At 50.9% G+C, this 14,161-nt stretch overlaps 1 protein-coding gene across 1 annotated transcript; it reads left to right on the top strand.

Annotated features, from left to right (window-relative positions):
- Window positions 1–4,614: 4,614 nt before the first annotated feature.
- LOC135907072 (uncharacterized) lies at window positions 4,615–6,240 on the top strand. Its single transcript, XM_065438732.1, has one exon. It carries the CDS (start codon window positions 4,766–4,768, stop codon window positions 6,026–6,028), a length of 1,263 nt encoding a protein of 420 aa, XP_065294804.1. The 5' UTR covers window positions 4,615–4,765; the 3' UTR covers window positions 6,029–6,240.
- Window positions 6,241–14,161: the final 7,921 nt, after the last annotated feature.

Below are 14,161 nucleotides of genomic sequence, written 5' to 3'. Positions count from 1 at the left end.
GCCCGGCTTGGGTATCATGACTTCGACGGCGTGTTTCCATTCCGCCGGTGCCTTCCCCTCTTGCCAGAGCGTGTTGAGGTACGACGTCAGCTGATCGATTGCCTCGTCGCTTAGGTTTCTTATGAGCGAGTTTCGAATCTTGTCCGCTCCCGCCGCTGTATTCTTGGTGGCCGCTCTCACGGCTTCGGTGACCTCCTCTCTCGTGATGGGTCGGTCCATGTTCGGGTTTTCCTCACCGAGATAATCTCCTTTGTAACCTTCGATTTGGTCTTTCCCGTAGCATTTTTCTCGGACTTCTTTCAGGAGCTGCTCTTCGGAACCTTCGTACTGGAGGACCAGTCTTTGGATCGACTTGCCGCTTTCGGACTTGTTCTTGCTAGGGTCCGTTAGGGCCTTGAGCATGCGCCACCTTTTGGACGTACTTAGGGTCCCGTTCAGCGAGTTGCTAAACTGTTGCCACTCCTGTCTGGCGAGCTGCGTCGCGTACTCCTCCGTCTGCCTAGTGATGTCCGCTATCTTCTTGTTTAGCTTCTTGTTTAGCTTTTGTCTTTTCCATCTCTTGGTGAGCCCGCGTCAAGCCTCCCAGAGCCTGAGGAGCCGCTTGTCTACCTCCGGTGTTTTTTAGGTTCTGTGCACTTCTTGCGTGTACATTTCCTGAATTTGCTTGATTTGTTGGCTCTACTCTTCTACCAAGGTAATGTTACCCTTTAGCTGTCGACAGTGTGCTCTAAAGGCGTCCCAATCCGTCAGCCGAGCCGTATCAATTTTCCTCTTGACATTTTCTGCCACCGTGCTGACTTATTATGTGGTGGTTGCTGCCAAGGTTCTCGAGCAGGTTTTTCCACTCTGCCTGCTTGGCGCCCCTGATAAAGGTTAGGTTGGGATTCGTGTCTAGACTGACGCTGTTTCCCTGTCTAGTCGGCTGGTTTTCATCGGCTAGCAGCTCGCACCCGGTGTTTTCTGCCGCCGTGCAGATGCCTCGGCCCTTCTTGTCTTCCTTTTTATAGCCCCAGCGCGGGCTTTTAGCGTTAAAGTCTCCCGCTATGATTAGAGTGTTTTGTCCCGCCAATCTCTTGGCCTCCACGAAAAGTTTAATAAAGTTTTCTTTTGTCTGTTTAGGTGGACTGTACAGGTTTACTATGTAGGTACTTCTAGCCTTTCCTTTCTTTTTGGGAATCATCTCCGTGATCACGTGTTCTATCTAGATGTCCTCGATTTCTTTATGCGCTATGGTTACTACATTGTTACTTATGAGGGTCGCGGTGCGGCCACTCTCCTGGCACGTGTAGCCCCTGAGCGCGGGGGTATTATTGGTTTCCTGTAGCATACCCGCCACGGTTGCTCAGTGGCTATGGTGTTAGGCTGCTGAGCACGAGGTCGCGGGATCGAATCCCGGCCACGGCGGCCGCATTTCGATGGGGGCGAAATGCGAAAACACCCGTGTACTTAGATTTAGGTGCACGTTAAAGAACCCCAGGTGGTCGAAATTTCCGGAGTCCTCCACTACGGCGTGCCTCATAATCAGAAAGTGGTTTTGGCACGTAAAACCCCATAATTTAATTTTTTCCTGTAGCATGATTATATCTGGTGGATTTTCTCGCGTAGATATGAAATGTTGCAGGAGTCCTTGCTTGCGCTTGTACCCTCTGCAGTTCCACTGCCATACTTCTAGTTGGTTTTGTCCTGCCATGTTGCGTTGTTACTGTTGTTGCTAGTACCTTGGGTTTCTGATCCGAATCTCCTGTCATTGTATAGCCTATCCCTGGCGTCACTAGTGGTTTTCTGCGTGTTTATATTTTTGACGTTGTTACGGAAGCTCTGGTCCTGCAGAGCTATCTTTTGTTGCGTTTGTTGCATCTGATTTTGCGTCTGTTGCATTTGGTTTTGCACGCTAGTCATGAAATTCCTGATTTCATCATTAAAGCTTTTCTCTTCTGTGTTTTCCTGCACTGGTGCCACGGCATGCGGTGGTGGCGTTGGCGTTCTGAATGGCGAGTACCCCGCTCGTCTGAGCTCTTGCATTTCTTTAATTACGTCATCTATCCTCTTTCTGAGTTGTCGCGTTTCTTCTCGGCTTAGCTCGAGTTTGCGTTTGAGACTTTTGTTTTCCTCACTTAGTTGCCTTTCGGCTGCTGTCTGCGTGTTGTTGATAGTGTGTGGTCCCGAGTGCGGAGTAAAAAGTGTTTTGGGAGGGCCGGTCCCCCAGCTCACCTTAACGCCGCCGCCGCTCTTCTTTTGTTGTTTTTGCTGCTGCTGCTGCTGGCCCGTGCTGCCCAGTGGTGGATAGGATCCGTCCCGGTTGGACCCTCGGCTCTGGCTCCGGCCCCGGCCGCGGCTCCAGCTCCATGACCCGCTCCGGTAGGCATTGAAGTTTTGTTGACCCTGGTCCTGGCCCTCGTCTCGAAACCACCTCGGTCTTCTTGCGCCGCCTCTGCTTCGGCTGCGGCTGCGCCTCTGCTGCTGATGTCCCTGGGGACCTCCTCGCAGCTCGCCTGCCGTCTTGAGTCGTTGCTTGCAGTCCCGCGTGCCTACCACGTGGTCGCCCCCGCATATGAGGCATTTGGGCGTGCACTGGTGTTGTTCCGCTGGATTTTGGCAGCCACATTGCTTGCAGGCCTTGGCCTCCGGATTCGGGCAGACGTCCGACCGATGTCCCTGCTGGCAGCATTTGTAGCATACTTGTCTCGTCGGGTGGTACGGGTAGCACCACATCTCTCCACCGTAGCAGAGTACTTGCTTCGGGATTATGGGGCCATCAAATGTGATGACCGCCGTGCTCGCCCGTCTCAGCATCCTGGCTGCTAAGATCTTGACTCCTTGCGTTCGGACTCTAAGGTTCGCCTTGAGTTCTTCCGGCGAGGTCCCTGGGTCCACCCCGTGGATGACCCCCCGCAGCGGGCCCTCCGGCGCCGCCACGTGTGCGTTGATAGCGTAGCTGCTGTTCCCGAACGTTAGCTGCGTGATGCGCCGTATACGTTGGGCCGCCTCTTCGTTGTCGGTGCTTACCATTATGATGTTGGAGCCATTGGCAGCCTGATGATCAAGTCTTCCGCCTTGCATTCGGATCCGGTGGCCGCGACCACCACTCGCGCAACCTGGTGTGTCTGCAAGCTCTTGACTGCGAGTCCCCTCGGCCTGAGCACTATCTTTAAATCGTCCTTGGGGAGCGGAGGCAGTTTCCTCCGCGGCACCCCCTCTCCTCCTCCCCGCTTCGGCGCGGCTGGCGCGCCGCCTGTGATCTTTGCGTCGCCTAGGGAGTTTCCGTTCCCTGGCGCCGTTCCCGCCAAAACTTGGCTGTTCGATCCTTTGCCGTCTCGCTGGCGCCTCTTCTGTCGCCTGGACACGGCGATCTCCCATTCCGGGTCCGCGTCGTTATTGCTTTCTACTTGTGGTCTTCCTGTCGCTCGGATGCTGCCTCTCGGGGCTTGGGTGCCTGCCGCGGGCCCGCTTCGATCTTGCATGAGGACGGGCTCGGTGGCGTCGTGAAAATCTTCCTCCATGGTTTCCTGGGTTTCCGCCATGAAACCTGTCGGTCCTCTCGTCGATGATTGCTCAAAGTTGGGGTTGGGTATTCGGGACTTCGCTCCGGGTCGTCTCTACCTCGGGCCGAGGCCGGGAAGCCCGCGGAGCCCCGCTCTCGTGCTAGGTCTCGTTAGGCCTACCGTCTGGCCGACCACGTGGAAATTCAAAGTTCGATAAAATCCAAAATATTGGACCCACCGGTTTGAATTTGGGGTCCTCGTGGTCCATTTCAGTTCCGGCGTCGATCCCAGCCAAAATTTTAGTGGTCCAATAGGGTTTGATGGCTCAAAAAGTCCAAAAACTGCGGAGAGTGCATGTGACACGCGTCCGCTCGCCTCGGCTTCTGGAATTTCTGGAATGTTATCGATGGTTCCATCCACTGTCTGTGACCGAATTTGTGTAATCTGATTGCATGTGTGCGCGACGCGAATAATGTAGAACTTTGTGGAAGGCGCGCGGGTCCCAGCGATTAGTCGGGAACATTCGACGATTGATGTATAAAAGGCGACGCGCTTGATCCGTTGATCAGATTTTCAACGATCGCCGACTGTGTTCGCCGCTCTCGTTGTGCTTTAAGTGTAGCCTGTTTCGCGGGCACAGGTTCGCCTAATAAAAGTTAGTTTTGCCTTTCACAGTGTTATTACTGTGTTCCTTGACGTCACGACCACGTGACAATATCATTAAAATAACAAAAAAACTTTGAACTGAAAACAGAACTATTTCTGTAATACAAGAGAGATAACTCTTTAAACCCGAAATTTCTGTCAATGGAAAAGTGAAAAAGCTTGGTAAATGCAAGAAAAATCAGAAAAAGAAAACAAGGCTTTACATACATATTCTAAGCAAAGCAGCTGCCAGAAAATGTCTGTTCTTTAAGGAAATATTTTTTTACAATGAACGTGGCTAATTTCTAATTCCTTGAACATATGATTAGTTATTTGCCAAAAAACTTACAACGGCACACCCATTTGTGTTCGCCTGCTAGATGAGTTGGTTTTTCATGTTTGATATTTACTTCAATTTCTATTTGGGTGACGGACAACGAAAAGGAAAGACGACGAAGATTGCAGCCAGGCTCGTGGGCTGTCAGCACGAGGCTCGATCGCTGGCTGCGTTTACGGATGTACGGTCGGGTTCTGCGCTGCACGCTCTGCTCGCGGTAGTCATTCGACGTCGGCCATCAGAACCTGGCGGCCCGAACCAGTGCTCCCGAAGCTTCGCCTCGCCATCCTCGCCATCCAACATGACGGCAAACATCCCGGAACTGTTCGCCGACGTCACGATACAGCAGAAACCCGATGTCCCTGGAAACCCAACAGAAGGAGCTGATTCCCAGAACTGTTCGATGCTGGCTATTCCAGAGACGATGGCTGACAACGGCAAAGCCCAGTCATCGGACAGCACCAAGATTTTCGACACGAAAGAGCACGAGGCAAGTGTATCCATAGTTGCAGAGCATGAATCCAACACCATTGCTGAGGATGCAGTCATCGCCAACGATGAGCCAGAGCGAAAGGGCCTCACAGAGTCAGATGTGGTCGATATCGCGAGGCAGCTGGCAGAAACGCTGCAGGAAAAGGGCCAGCACGTGGAGGCTAATGACGACGGGCCTCAGCTGACGCGTGTCCGCTCGCGGAGCAGCAGCACCTACGAGTCTACCGTCGATGGAGCGGACGTGCAGCAAGAAGAGCGAAGAATGAAGGATGGCTGGAGCCAGGTTTCGTCCCCACCTCGTTGTATGTCACGAGCTCTGCAGGCGGTGCAGAAAATGTGCGATGCCGAGGTCCAGACCCAAGGATGGGACCCTGCCCTGTTCAATGAGTTGATGTCAACGGTGCAGAAGCACGACGCAGAGGTTGCGGAGCTCAAAGGGAAGCTGGAAAGTCTCCGGGAGAGCCATGCCACCGAGGTTCGCGAGCTCCGAAACAAGATCGGCAAGCTACTCCAGACGCCTCCAACAGAACCAACGCGGAGCGCGGCGGAAGAGAAGAACTGCGCCGCCGAGAAAGAGAAGCCCACCGGCACGAATGGGCAAGACACCCTAGTGAGCTTGCGACCGCCGCAGCCGCAGCCATCGACACAACTACGTCAGCGCGATCCGCTGCCACTTCCCAGGCCCGAGCCGAAAGAACGATCGCTTCCTGTTGATCCAAGTCCCGGCCCACTACCTCCGCCTGACAGAGTGCACTGCAGGAGGCACGCAACGCCGCCGCCGGTGTCAGACTTCCCTAAACTTCCTGGCAGTAAGAGAGAGGTTGCAGCTCCATGCTCACACGTAGAGTCCGTGCATTCCAGTGAGGAAGAATCGCCTAGGAAGAAGAAGATGGAAAGGCAAATTTTGAAGATAGTGCGGATGGTGCAGAAGAAGCGGCCTGATTGCACTGAGGAGGAGATTCGCAAGCTGGTGGACCATATGCGCCGGTCGCAAGGCGGTTTCTCCTGCACGACGTTTAATGACATCGTGGCCCTGTTGCTGCGTAACCTGAAAGCACTACCTCAAGAATAGCCTTTAAAACATCTGAAGACCCCGCGAAAAAAACTCTGCAAGCTACAAATACCTGGGGGCACGTGAAGCTGGGTGCATTCTTTTTCTTTCTCCTTTCTTCTTCAAATTCAATTTTTTTATATCACTGTTTAAAAGTAGTGTTTTCTTCATTCTCGTGATTTTTTTTTTTACCTTTTGCTTTGTTATTCCTGTAATAAATGTTTGAAACCCGATGGTATGGTAACCCGCCTTTTTTAACAGAGATAGCACCTCTCGTGGCACGCTAAAGATTCTTCGGCTGGAGATGTGGTGGAAATGAAACGAACTTGCTTTAAATGCACGGGTGCAAGCCCGAATCGGGTTTGCTACATTGTTGAATTCTTTACGGAGCCATGACAGCTGAACATTTGGCTATTTCACGGTAAATTTGTTGTGACCATTCGGGCGTACTTAGGAGGGGGAATGGCCTATGGGGCTTCAGCGCCCCCCCCCCCCCCCCCTGAAGTTTTGTCTGTCAGTCATAAAACTTTATTGGTGATGGGTCTGCGTGGCAGAGGCAAAAGATGCGTTCCATCAAGGCTCTCTGACCATATTTTCAACAGTCATTTCGCCATGTCGCGCACGGCGACCAAGACGACGACTTCCACAAGAATCTATCATAAATTTTGTCGAAATGCTTTTTCACACTGAAGGAACAGTTGGCCAACAATGTCCAAAACATGACGGGAGGTAGTTAGTGTCCCTATAAACCCACACAAACGCAAATTTTCGGAAACGTGTTACCCTTTCCAGTCAGAGAACGCCTCGCGCTTGTCCTAACGCCCCTTGAGCAGGTTACGCTTACAGCGGTAGTAGTAGTGGGGAGGGGGTTTAGCGTGGCCCACCGGCTGCAGAAGCCGCGTGCTGACCTGAACGCAAGCAGTGCCCTGCGGTCTCTCTAACTTTGTACGCACTCCCTCCTCGCTCAGTTCTACAGTGAAGCTGTTAGCGTCTCGCTGGTGGGTATTTTTCGTGCCCACCCGTGAGCAGAAATTATCATCATCAGCAATGGCTCATACCCCCTAAGCTAGAAAAAATGCAACGGCTTATCCCCCTCGCAACGCAGAGGCTACAAACACGGAGTAAACTGAAACGAACAGTGCATACATTCTTTGGGATCACGCATACAACGTACAGAAAGGCGTATTATCGTGAGCAATACGAGCGGGAACACAGGAGCGCGTGTCAGATAGCCTCGAAGCCTGTTATGGGCGATGCGCAGCGACCGCCGTCGGAAAGGAAGTGGAAAGGGGACGCTGTTCTAAGAACTGCTGGTACTCCCACAATGGGTCTGTTTACACAAAGGGCGGAACTTCATATCGCCAGCCCACACTGATAGAAAAGTTTGGTATTGCGGTTACTAGTAACCTTGTGCGCCGAAGCATGGCCAAAAATCATCATAATCATCATCATAATAATCATCATCATCATCAGCCTAGTTACGCCCACTGCAGGGCAAAAGCCTCTCCCATACTTCTCCAACTACCCCGGTCATGTACTACTGGTTGTGGCCATGTTCTCCCTGCAAACTTCTTAATCTCATCCACCCACCTAACTTTCTGCCGCCCCCTGCTACGCTTCCCTTCCCTTGGAAACCAGTCCGTAACCCTTAATGACCATCGGTTATCTTCCCTCCTCTATACATGTCCTGCCCATGCCTATTTTTTTTCTTGATTTTAACTAAGATGTCATTAACTCGCGTTTGTTCCCTCACCCAATCTGCTCTTTTCTTATCCCTTAACGTTACACCTATCATTCACTTAATAAGAGCAGCATTCCGGGCAAGTTGGTAATCCATTGCTTAAATGATATTGCGCGACATAAAAACGACACGGACGTGAAAGAAGACGACACACCAAGCGCAAACTTTCAACTAAGTTTATTGTGCCACTGCGTCATTTTATACATGGCAGGCAACGGCAGCCGGTGGATAGGTCTCTTCATTTTCTTGATCTTCGCCTGAATTTTCAGGACAGCCACACGTGTTGGTCGTATGAGCCGCGAGCCAACAAACCACTTCTGCCGTATACGTCCGCACATTCTAAGCTTGTTAACCGGGCCATTATCAGTTTGTGCTTCAAGAATGCCCTTAGCAAGTCTTGCTGTCATGTTGAGGACGTAAGCTTAGAAGCGCAAACTTTACGGTTGTCCTTGGCTGGATATTCTAGGGCGGGGCTAGTGTCTGTCGCGGAACGCATCTTAAGAGAAGCGCGATCCAGCACGCAGAAGTCAGCTGCCGATGCCCCTCCTGGCACACGCCCTAAAGTTAGTGTCATACCTTACATGCACGGGATATCCCACAACTTGAAAAAGATTGCCCAAAGAGCGAATGTAAGAGTTGTTTTTTCTGCTCCCGACAAGCTCGGCAGGCTTTGCAGGCTGACGGATCCAAATGCCGTCCCTTCCGATAAGTGCAGAAAGCATCACCGAAAAAAGTTTGTCGAGTGTGTACACCGGGTGGTGTACAACCTTCCGCTTTCATGTGGGAAGACATATATAGGACAAACTGGGTGTTGCCTCAATGATCGGATCCGTGAGCACAGCAACAATGTTAAAAACGGCTCTGGGGGTTTCTTGGCGATCCACTGTCGGGATCATGGGTGCAAGCCTCTTGAGGATCAATGTACGATTGTTTCCCGTGGCTGTACGCAGCTCATCCGTGAGATATCTGAAGCGCAGATAATCGCGAGATTGGGTGATGCGTGTGTGAGCTTCCCGTCTCTGGCTCTCACAGAAAAAGAATTACGTTACTTGGACGCCGCATCACACGACACGAAACCATGTTACATGAATTCGCACTTCATTTCCTTGTAAGCGCATGCGCGATCTACGTTGCCTGCCATGTATAAAATGACGCAGTGGCACAATAAACTTAGTTGAAAGTTCGCGCTTGGTGTGTCGTCTTCTTTCACGTCCGTGTCGTTTTTATGTCGCGCAATATCATTTAACCTATCATTCACCTTTCCATAGCTCGTTGCGTCGTCCTCAATTTGAGTAGAACCCTTTTTGTAAGCCTCCAGGTTTCTGCCCCATAGGTGAGTACTGGTGAGACAGCTATTATATACTTTTATCTTGAGGGATAATGGCAACCTGCTTTTCATGATGTGAGAATGCCTGCCAAACGCACCTCAGCCCATTCTTATTCTTCTGATTATTTCCGTCTTACTACCTGCCCTAAGTAGATGTATTCCCTTACGACTTCCAGTGCCTCACTGCCTATTGTAAATTGCTGTTCTCTTCCGAGACTGTTAAACATTACTTTAGTTTTCTGCAAATTAATTTTTAAACCCACTCTTCTGCTTTGCCTCTCCAGGTCAGTGAGCATGCATTGCAATTGGTCCCCTGAGTTACTAAGCAAGGTACTATCATCAGCGAATCGCAAGTTACTAAGGTATTCTCCATTAACTTTTATCCCCAATTCTTCCCAATCCAGGTCTCTGAATACCTCCTGTAAACACGCTGTGAAAAGCATTGTAGAGATTGTATCTCCCGGCTTGACGCCTTCCTTTATTGGGATTTTGTTGCTTGCTTTATGGAGGACTACGGTGGCTGTGGAGCCGCTATAGATATCTCTCAGTATTTTATGCGAAGCATATTACGAGAGCTCAACCCAGCTCCTCAGGCGCGGCGGTGTCGCCATGAAACCACGTGACACCCTGACGTCACGACAGAGGAGAAGTGGCTTTGGCTTAACTCTTGCAAGACGGGCTGGGTGGGAATCGAACCAGGGTCTCCGGAGTGTGGGACGGAGACGCTACCACTGAGCCACGAGTACGATGCTTCAAAGCGGTACAAAAGCGCCTCTAGTGAATGCGGTGTTGCCTTAGAAACGAGCTGTTTCTAAGGCGTGCGTCTCTTGCTCAGGCGCACATTTCGTTGCCGCGCCGAACGCTGCTTTGCTCGACGCTCACCGCGTCCAATGCGGGGCTCGTAGTCGCTGCCCTGTAGCCCATTGTCTTACACCCCTTGGCGTGTCGACGGGAACGCTGTCGCGTTCCACTCTTGAAGGCGAAGCAGTAATGCATGAGTTGTTTCTTCGTCTAGCCGAACCAAATATAGCCAAGCAACAGCAGTTCACCAGGCTAAACAGTGGTTCAACAACTAAAATAAAGGCTAGTATGCTTCGCATCCTGGGCTTAACCTTACCTAAGCCACAGCCATTTTTTACATACGGCTCGTCTACACCCTGATTCCGTAATGCCTCCATGACTGCTGAGGTTTTGACAGAATCAAACGCTTTCTCGTAATCAATGAAAGCGATGTATAAGGGTTGGTTATATTCCGCACATTTCTCTATCGCCTGATTGATAGTGTGAATATGATCTATTGTTGAGTAGCCTTTACGCAATCCTGCCGGGTCCTTTGCTTGACAGAAGTCTAAGGTGTTCCTGATTCTATTTGCGATTACCTTAGTAAATAGTTTGTAGGCAACGGACAGTAAGCTGATCGGTCTATAATTTTTCAAGTCTTTGGCGTCCCCTTTCTTATGGATTAGGATTATGTTAGCGTTCTTCCAAGATTCCGGTACCCTCGAGATCATGAGGCATTGCGTATACAGGGTGGCCAGTTTGTCTAGAACAATCTGTCCACCATCCTTCAACAAATCTGCTGTTACCTGATCCTCCCCAACTGCCTTCTCCCTATGCATATCTCCCAAGGCATTCTTTACTTCTTCCGGCGTTACCTTTGGGATTTCGAATTGCTCTAGACTATTTTCTCTTCCATTATCGTCGTGGGTGCCACTGGTACTCTATAAATCTCTATAGAACTCCTCAGCCACTTGAACTATCTCATCCTTATTAGTAATGATATTGCCGGCCTTGTCTCTTAACGCATACATCTGATTCTTGCCAATTCCTAGTTTCTTCTTCACTGTTTTTAGGCTTCCTCCGTTCTTGAGAGCCTATTCAATTCTATCCATATTATACTTCCTTATGTCAGCTGTCTTACGCTTGTTGATTAACTTCGAAAGTTCTGCCAGTTCTATTCTAGCTGTAGGGTTCGAGGCTTTCATACATTGGCGTTTCTTGATCAGATCTTTCGTCTCCTGCGATAGCTTACTGGTTTCCTGTCTAACGGCGTTACCACCGACTTCCATTGCACACTCCTTAATGATGCCCACAAGATTGTCGTTCATTGCTTCAACACTACGGTCCTCTTCCTGAGTTAATTAAAGCCGAATACCTGTTCTGTAGCTTGATCTGGAATTCCTCTATTTTCCCTCTGACCGCTAACTCATTGATCGGCTTCTTATGTACCAGTTTCTTCGGCTCCCTCCTCAGGTCTAGGCTAATTCGAGTTCTTACCATCCTGTGGTCACTGCAGCGCACCTTGCCGAGCACGTCCACATCTTGTATGATGCCAGGGTTAGCGCAGATATGAAGTCTATTTTAACGCGATAGCGTTAAGGAGCTCGTGTCGCAGAAAAGCCGGTGTTGTCGGCGTCGGTGTCGGCGTCGGCGTCCGCGGCGTTGACCGTGAGCGATAAATCACGGCAGGCACTTCATAAATAAAAAGCAACTTCCAGGATGGGCTGGGTGGGAATCGAACCAGGGTCTCCGGAGTGTAGACGGAGACGCTACCACTCAGCCACGAGTTCGATGCTTCCAAGCGGTACAAACGCGCCTCTAGTGAATGCGGTGTTGCCTTCGAAACGAGCCGTGGAAAGTTATACTGCGGTGTATATCGGTAATTATGAACATGTAACTTACAGAAGTCGCAATTACACGAGTAGCGAAATGCGTTTGTGCTGCATTCCTTCTGCGCTTTCCGCACACGCAGAGCCTTCTTGCGGCAAACACAGAAGACCCCCTCCTCTCCATGTACGGCGCTGCCCCGACAGATGGCGCGCCACGCGCGCATTGGAGCTGTGCGAGGCGGGTCGCGGCGCGGACTCTCCCCTGACAACGCTTCGCCTTGCTCCCTCTACAGAATCAAGCGTCCTTCCTTTCTTTAGATCACTATCTGTATATCTCTCTGCCCGTGCCGATCACGACGTTTGGCTGGCGTGCATCATTTCCCCCTCCGAGATACCGAGTTCTTCGGTTCGTTCCGCTTGCTCAGGCGCACGCTTCGTTGCTGCGCCGAACGCCGCGTTGCTCGACCGTATGGCTCGACGCTCACCGCGTCCGATGCGGGGCGCCTCGTAAGTGGTGGCTGCCCTGTAGCCGATTGTCTTACACCCCTTGGCGGGTCGACGGGAACGCTGTCGCGTTCCACTCTTGAAGGTGAAGCTTAAGCGTCCTCCAATTTTTTATTTCTAGTCTCGCCGTTCGGGCTCCTCCACGTCCACTGTCGGCTATCCCTCTTGCGGAAGAAGGTATTCATTATCCTCATATTATTCTGTTCCGCAAGCTCTACTAATAACTCTCCCCTGCTATTCCTAGTGCCTATGCCATATTCCCCCACTGCCTTGTCTACAGCCTGCTTCTTGCCTACCTTGGCATTAAAGTCGCCCATTAGTTTAGTGTATTTAGTTTTCGCTCTACCCATCGCCGATTCCACGTCTTCCACGCTTTAATCGCCTCTTTTATTTCACTGAGGGCTGAGAAAACTGAATCATCCTCGGAACTCACTGCCCTCTTTTTAGGGGCAGGAGAGCTGGATTCCCCTGGATCGTTGCTTTTGCTTACAGCTCTATCTATCTCTACTCTAGCAGGGCTCGACTGCTCTTTTTTACGAAGCTCTACTACCTGCCTAGTGAATTCTTCATTAGCTTTTCTTAAAGAAGTTACTTCTTTAATTAATTGCTCTATTCTGGCATCATTGTCATCACCCACAGCAGCCGAGGCGCCCCCAACAACTCCGACCATACCTTTTACTTTGTCAGCCCAGGTGGTTCCTCGCGTCTTCCCGCCAGGTATTGAGTCCCTTTGCACGAAGCGCACCTGCGCTTCCCTTGACTTGGAGCGTCTTCTTCCCTGGACAGTGAACGATGCCTGGATCTGGTGCGACTCCTGGAGCGTGAGTGCTCCCTGTCCTCGGGGCGATGGTTGGGCTCCAGCTGTTGCGCCTCCGACTGCGCCCTTGTTGACGACCGAGTCCTGTTGCGCTTTCTTCGACGGAGCCGTACGACGTAACGGATTTGAAATTTTTGCTTACAAAACTTGTCGCCGGTAGGGTGATCGCCTTCAGAAAATTTACACTTAGGTACACACACATGTTCATCTCCTGGGTTGCGAGTTCCACATAACCTGCACTGAACGAAGTCTGGTGTTGGACACACATCAGAGCGGTGCCCGACCCTTCCGCAGGTGAAGCAGACGTCGAATTGCTTCCTGTAAAGGTAGCATCTCACTAGTGTGGATCCGTACCTGACAAAATTGGGCACTTTGAGTCCATCGAAATGTACAATGACCGATCCCGACGTCTTGATGCGCTCGGCAGCCAAAGCAAGCGGGTTCAAGTCATGCACGATATTTCTTGTTATCAGAGCTTAAGAGTCTCTGATGTCCACTCTTCAGATCACGCCTTTGCATGTGGCATGTAGTGCAGCTTCGTATGCATTTACCTCATATTCTGCTTCCATAATATTGAAAGATTTTATTCTAACGTACTTCGCAGCATGTTCGGGCTTAGGTGTGCTGACTACGATGATATCTTGAGTAAAGTTTGGGCAGACAGCATCTGCACGGGCCTCCTCTTCCGTTAAGCCGGACGCCTCGATGACTGCGGAACCAATCGTGGTGGTGCTCACCTTGTTCAAATTGAGCCCTCCTCGAGGTCGTATAATGATCTTTCTGTGCACCTCAGGCAGTTGAGGCATCCTCGAAGCTTTCATAATCCGATTCTTAACCATTCCACGGACAGCGGTTCCCTTGACGCCATGCTCTCGCGGATTTCGTGGCAATGTACTCTCCTCATCCACAGCCTTTGTGCTAGCTCATGATCTTCGGCCAGCCACTACTTGCCAGCCGAAGTCATCCTGAGCATTGTTCCCTTCATTTCCAGCAAAATCTTCATCTTCCATGTTTGTATCCGCCATCCCTGCGGGCAGGTGGGCTTACTAGGCCCAACAAAGGCCACTCCTCACTAAGCTTAGCTCCGCTAAGCTCAACTCGGCGTGTAGGAGCAGAAAAAGTTCCATAAATTGTGAAAATACAAGCCCCACCTCGA

The sequence above is a fragment of the Dermacentor albipictus genome, unplaced genomic scaffold, assembly GCF_038994185.2.
Source record: "Dermacentor albipictus isolate Rhodes 1998 colony unplaced genomic scaffold, USDA_Dalb.pri_finalv2 scaffold_14, whole genome shotgun sequence".
NCBI lineage: Eukaryota > Metazoa > Arthropoda > Arachnida > Ixodida > Ixodidae > Dermacentor > Dermacentor albipictus.
Note: the sequence above shows the minus strand (reverse complement) of the source record. Positions and strands in the feature narration are given on the sequence as shown.

What these genes read in the sequence shown, in the direction of transcription:
- LOC135907072 (XM_065438732.1), top strand. Translation starts at nt 4,766, where the DNA reads ATGACGGCAAACATCCCGGAACTGTTCGCCGACGTCACGATACAGCAG.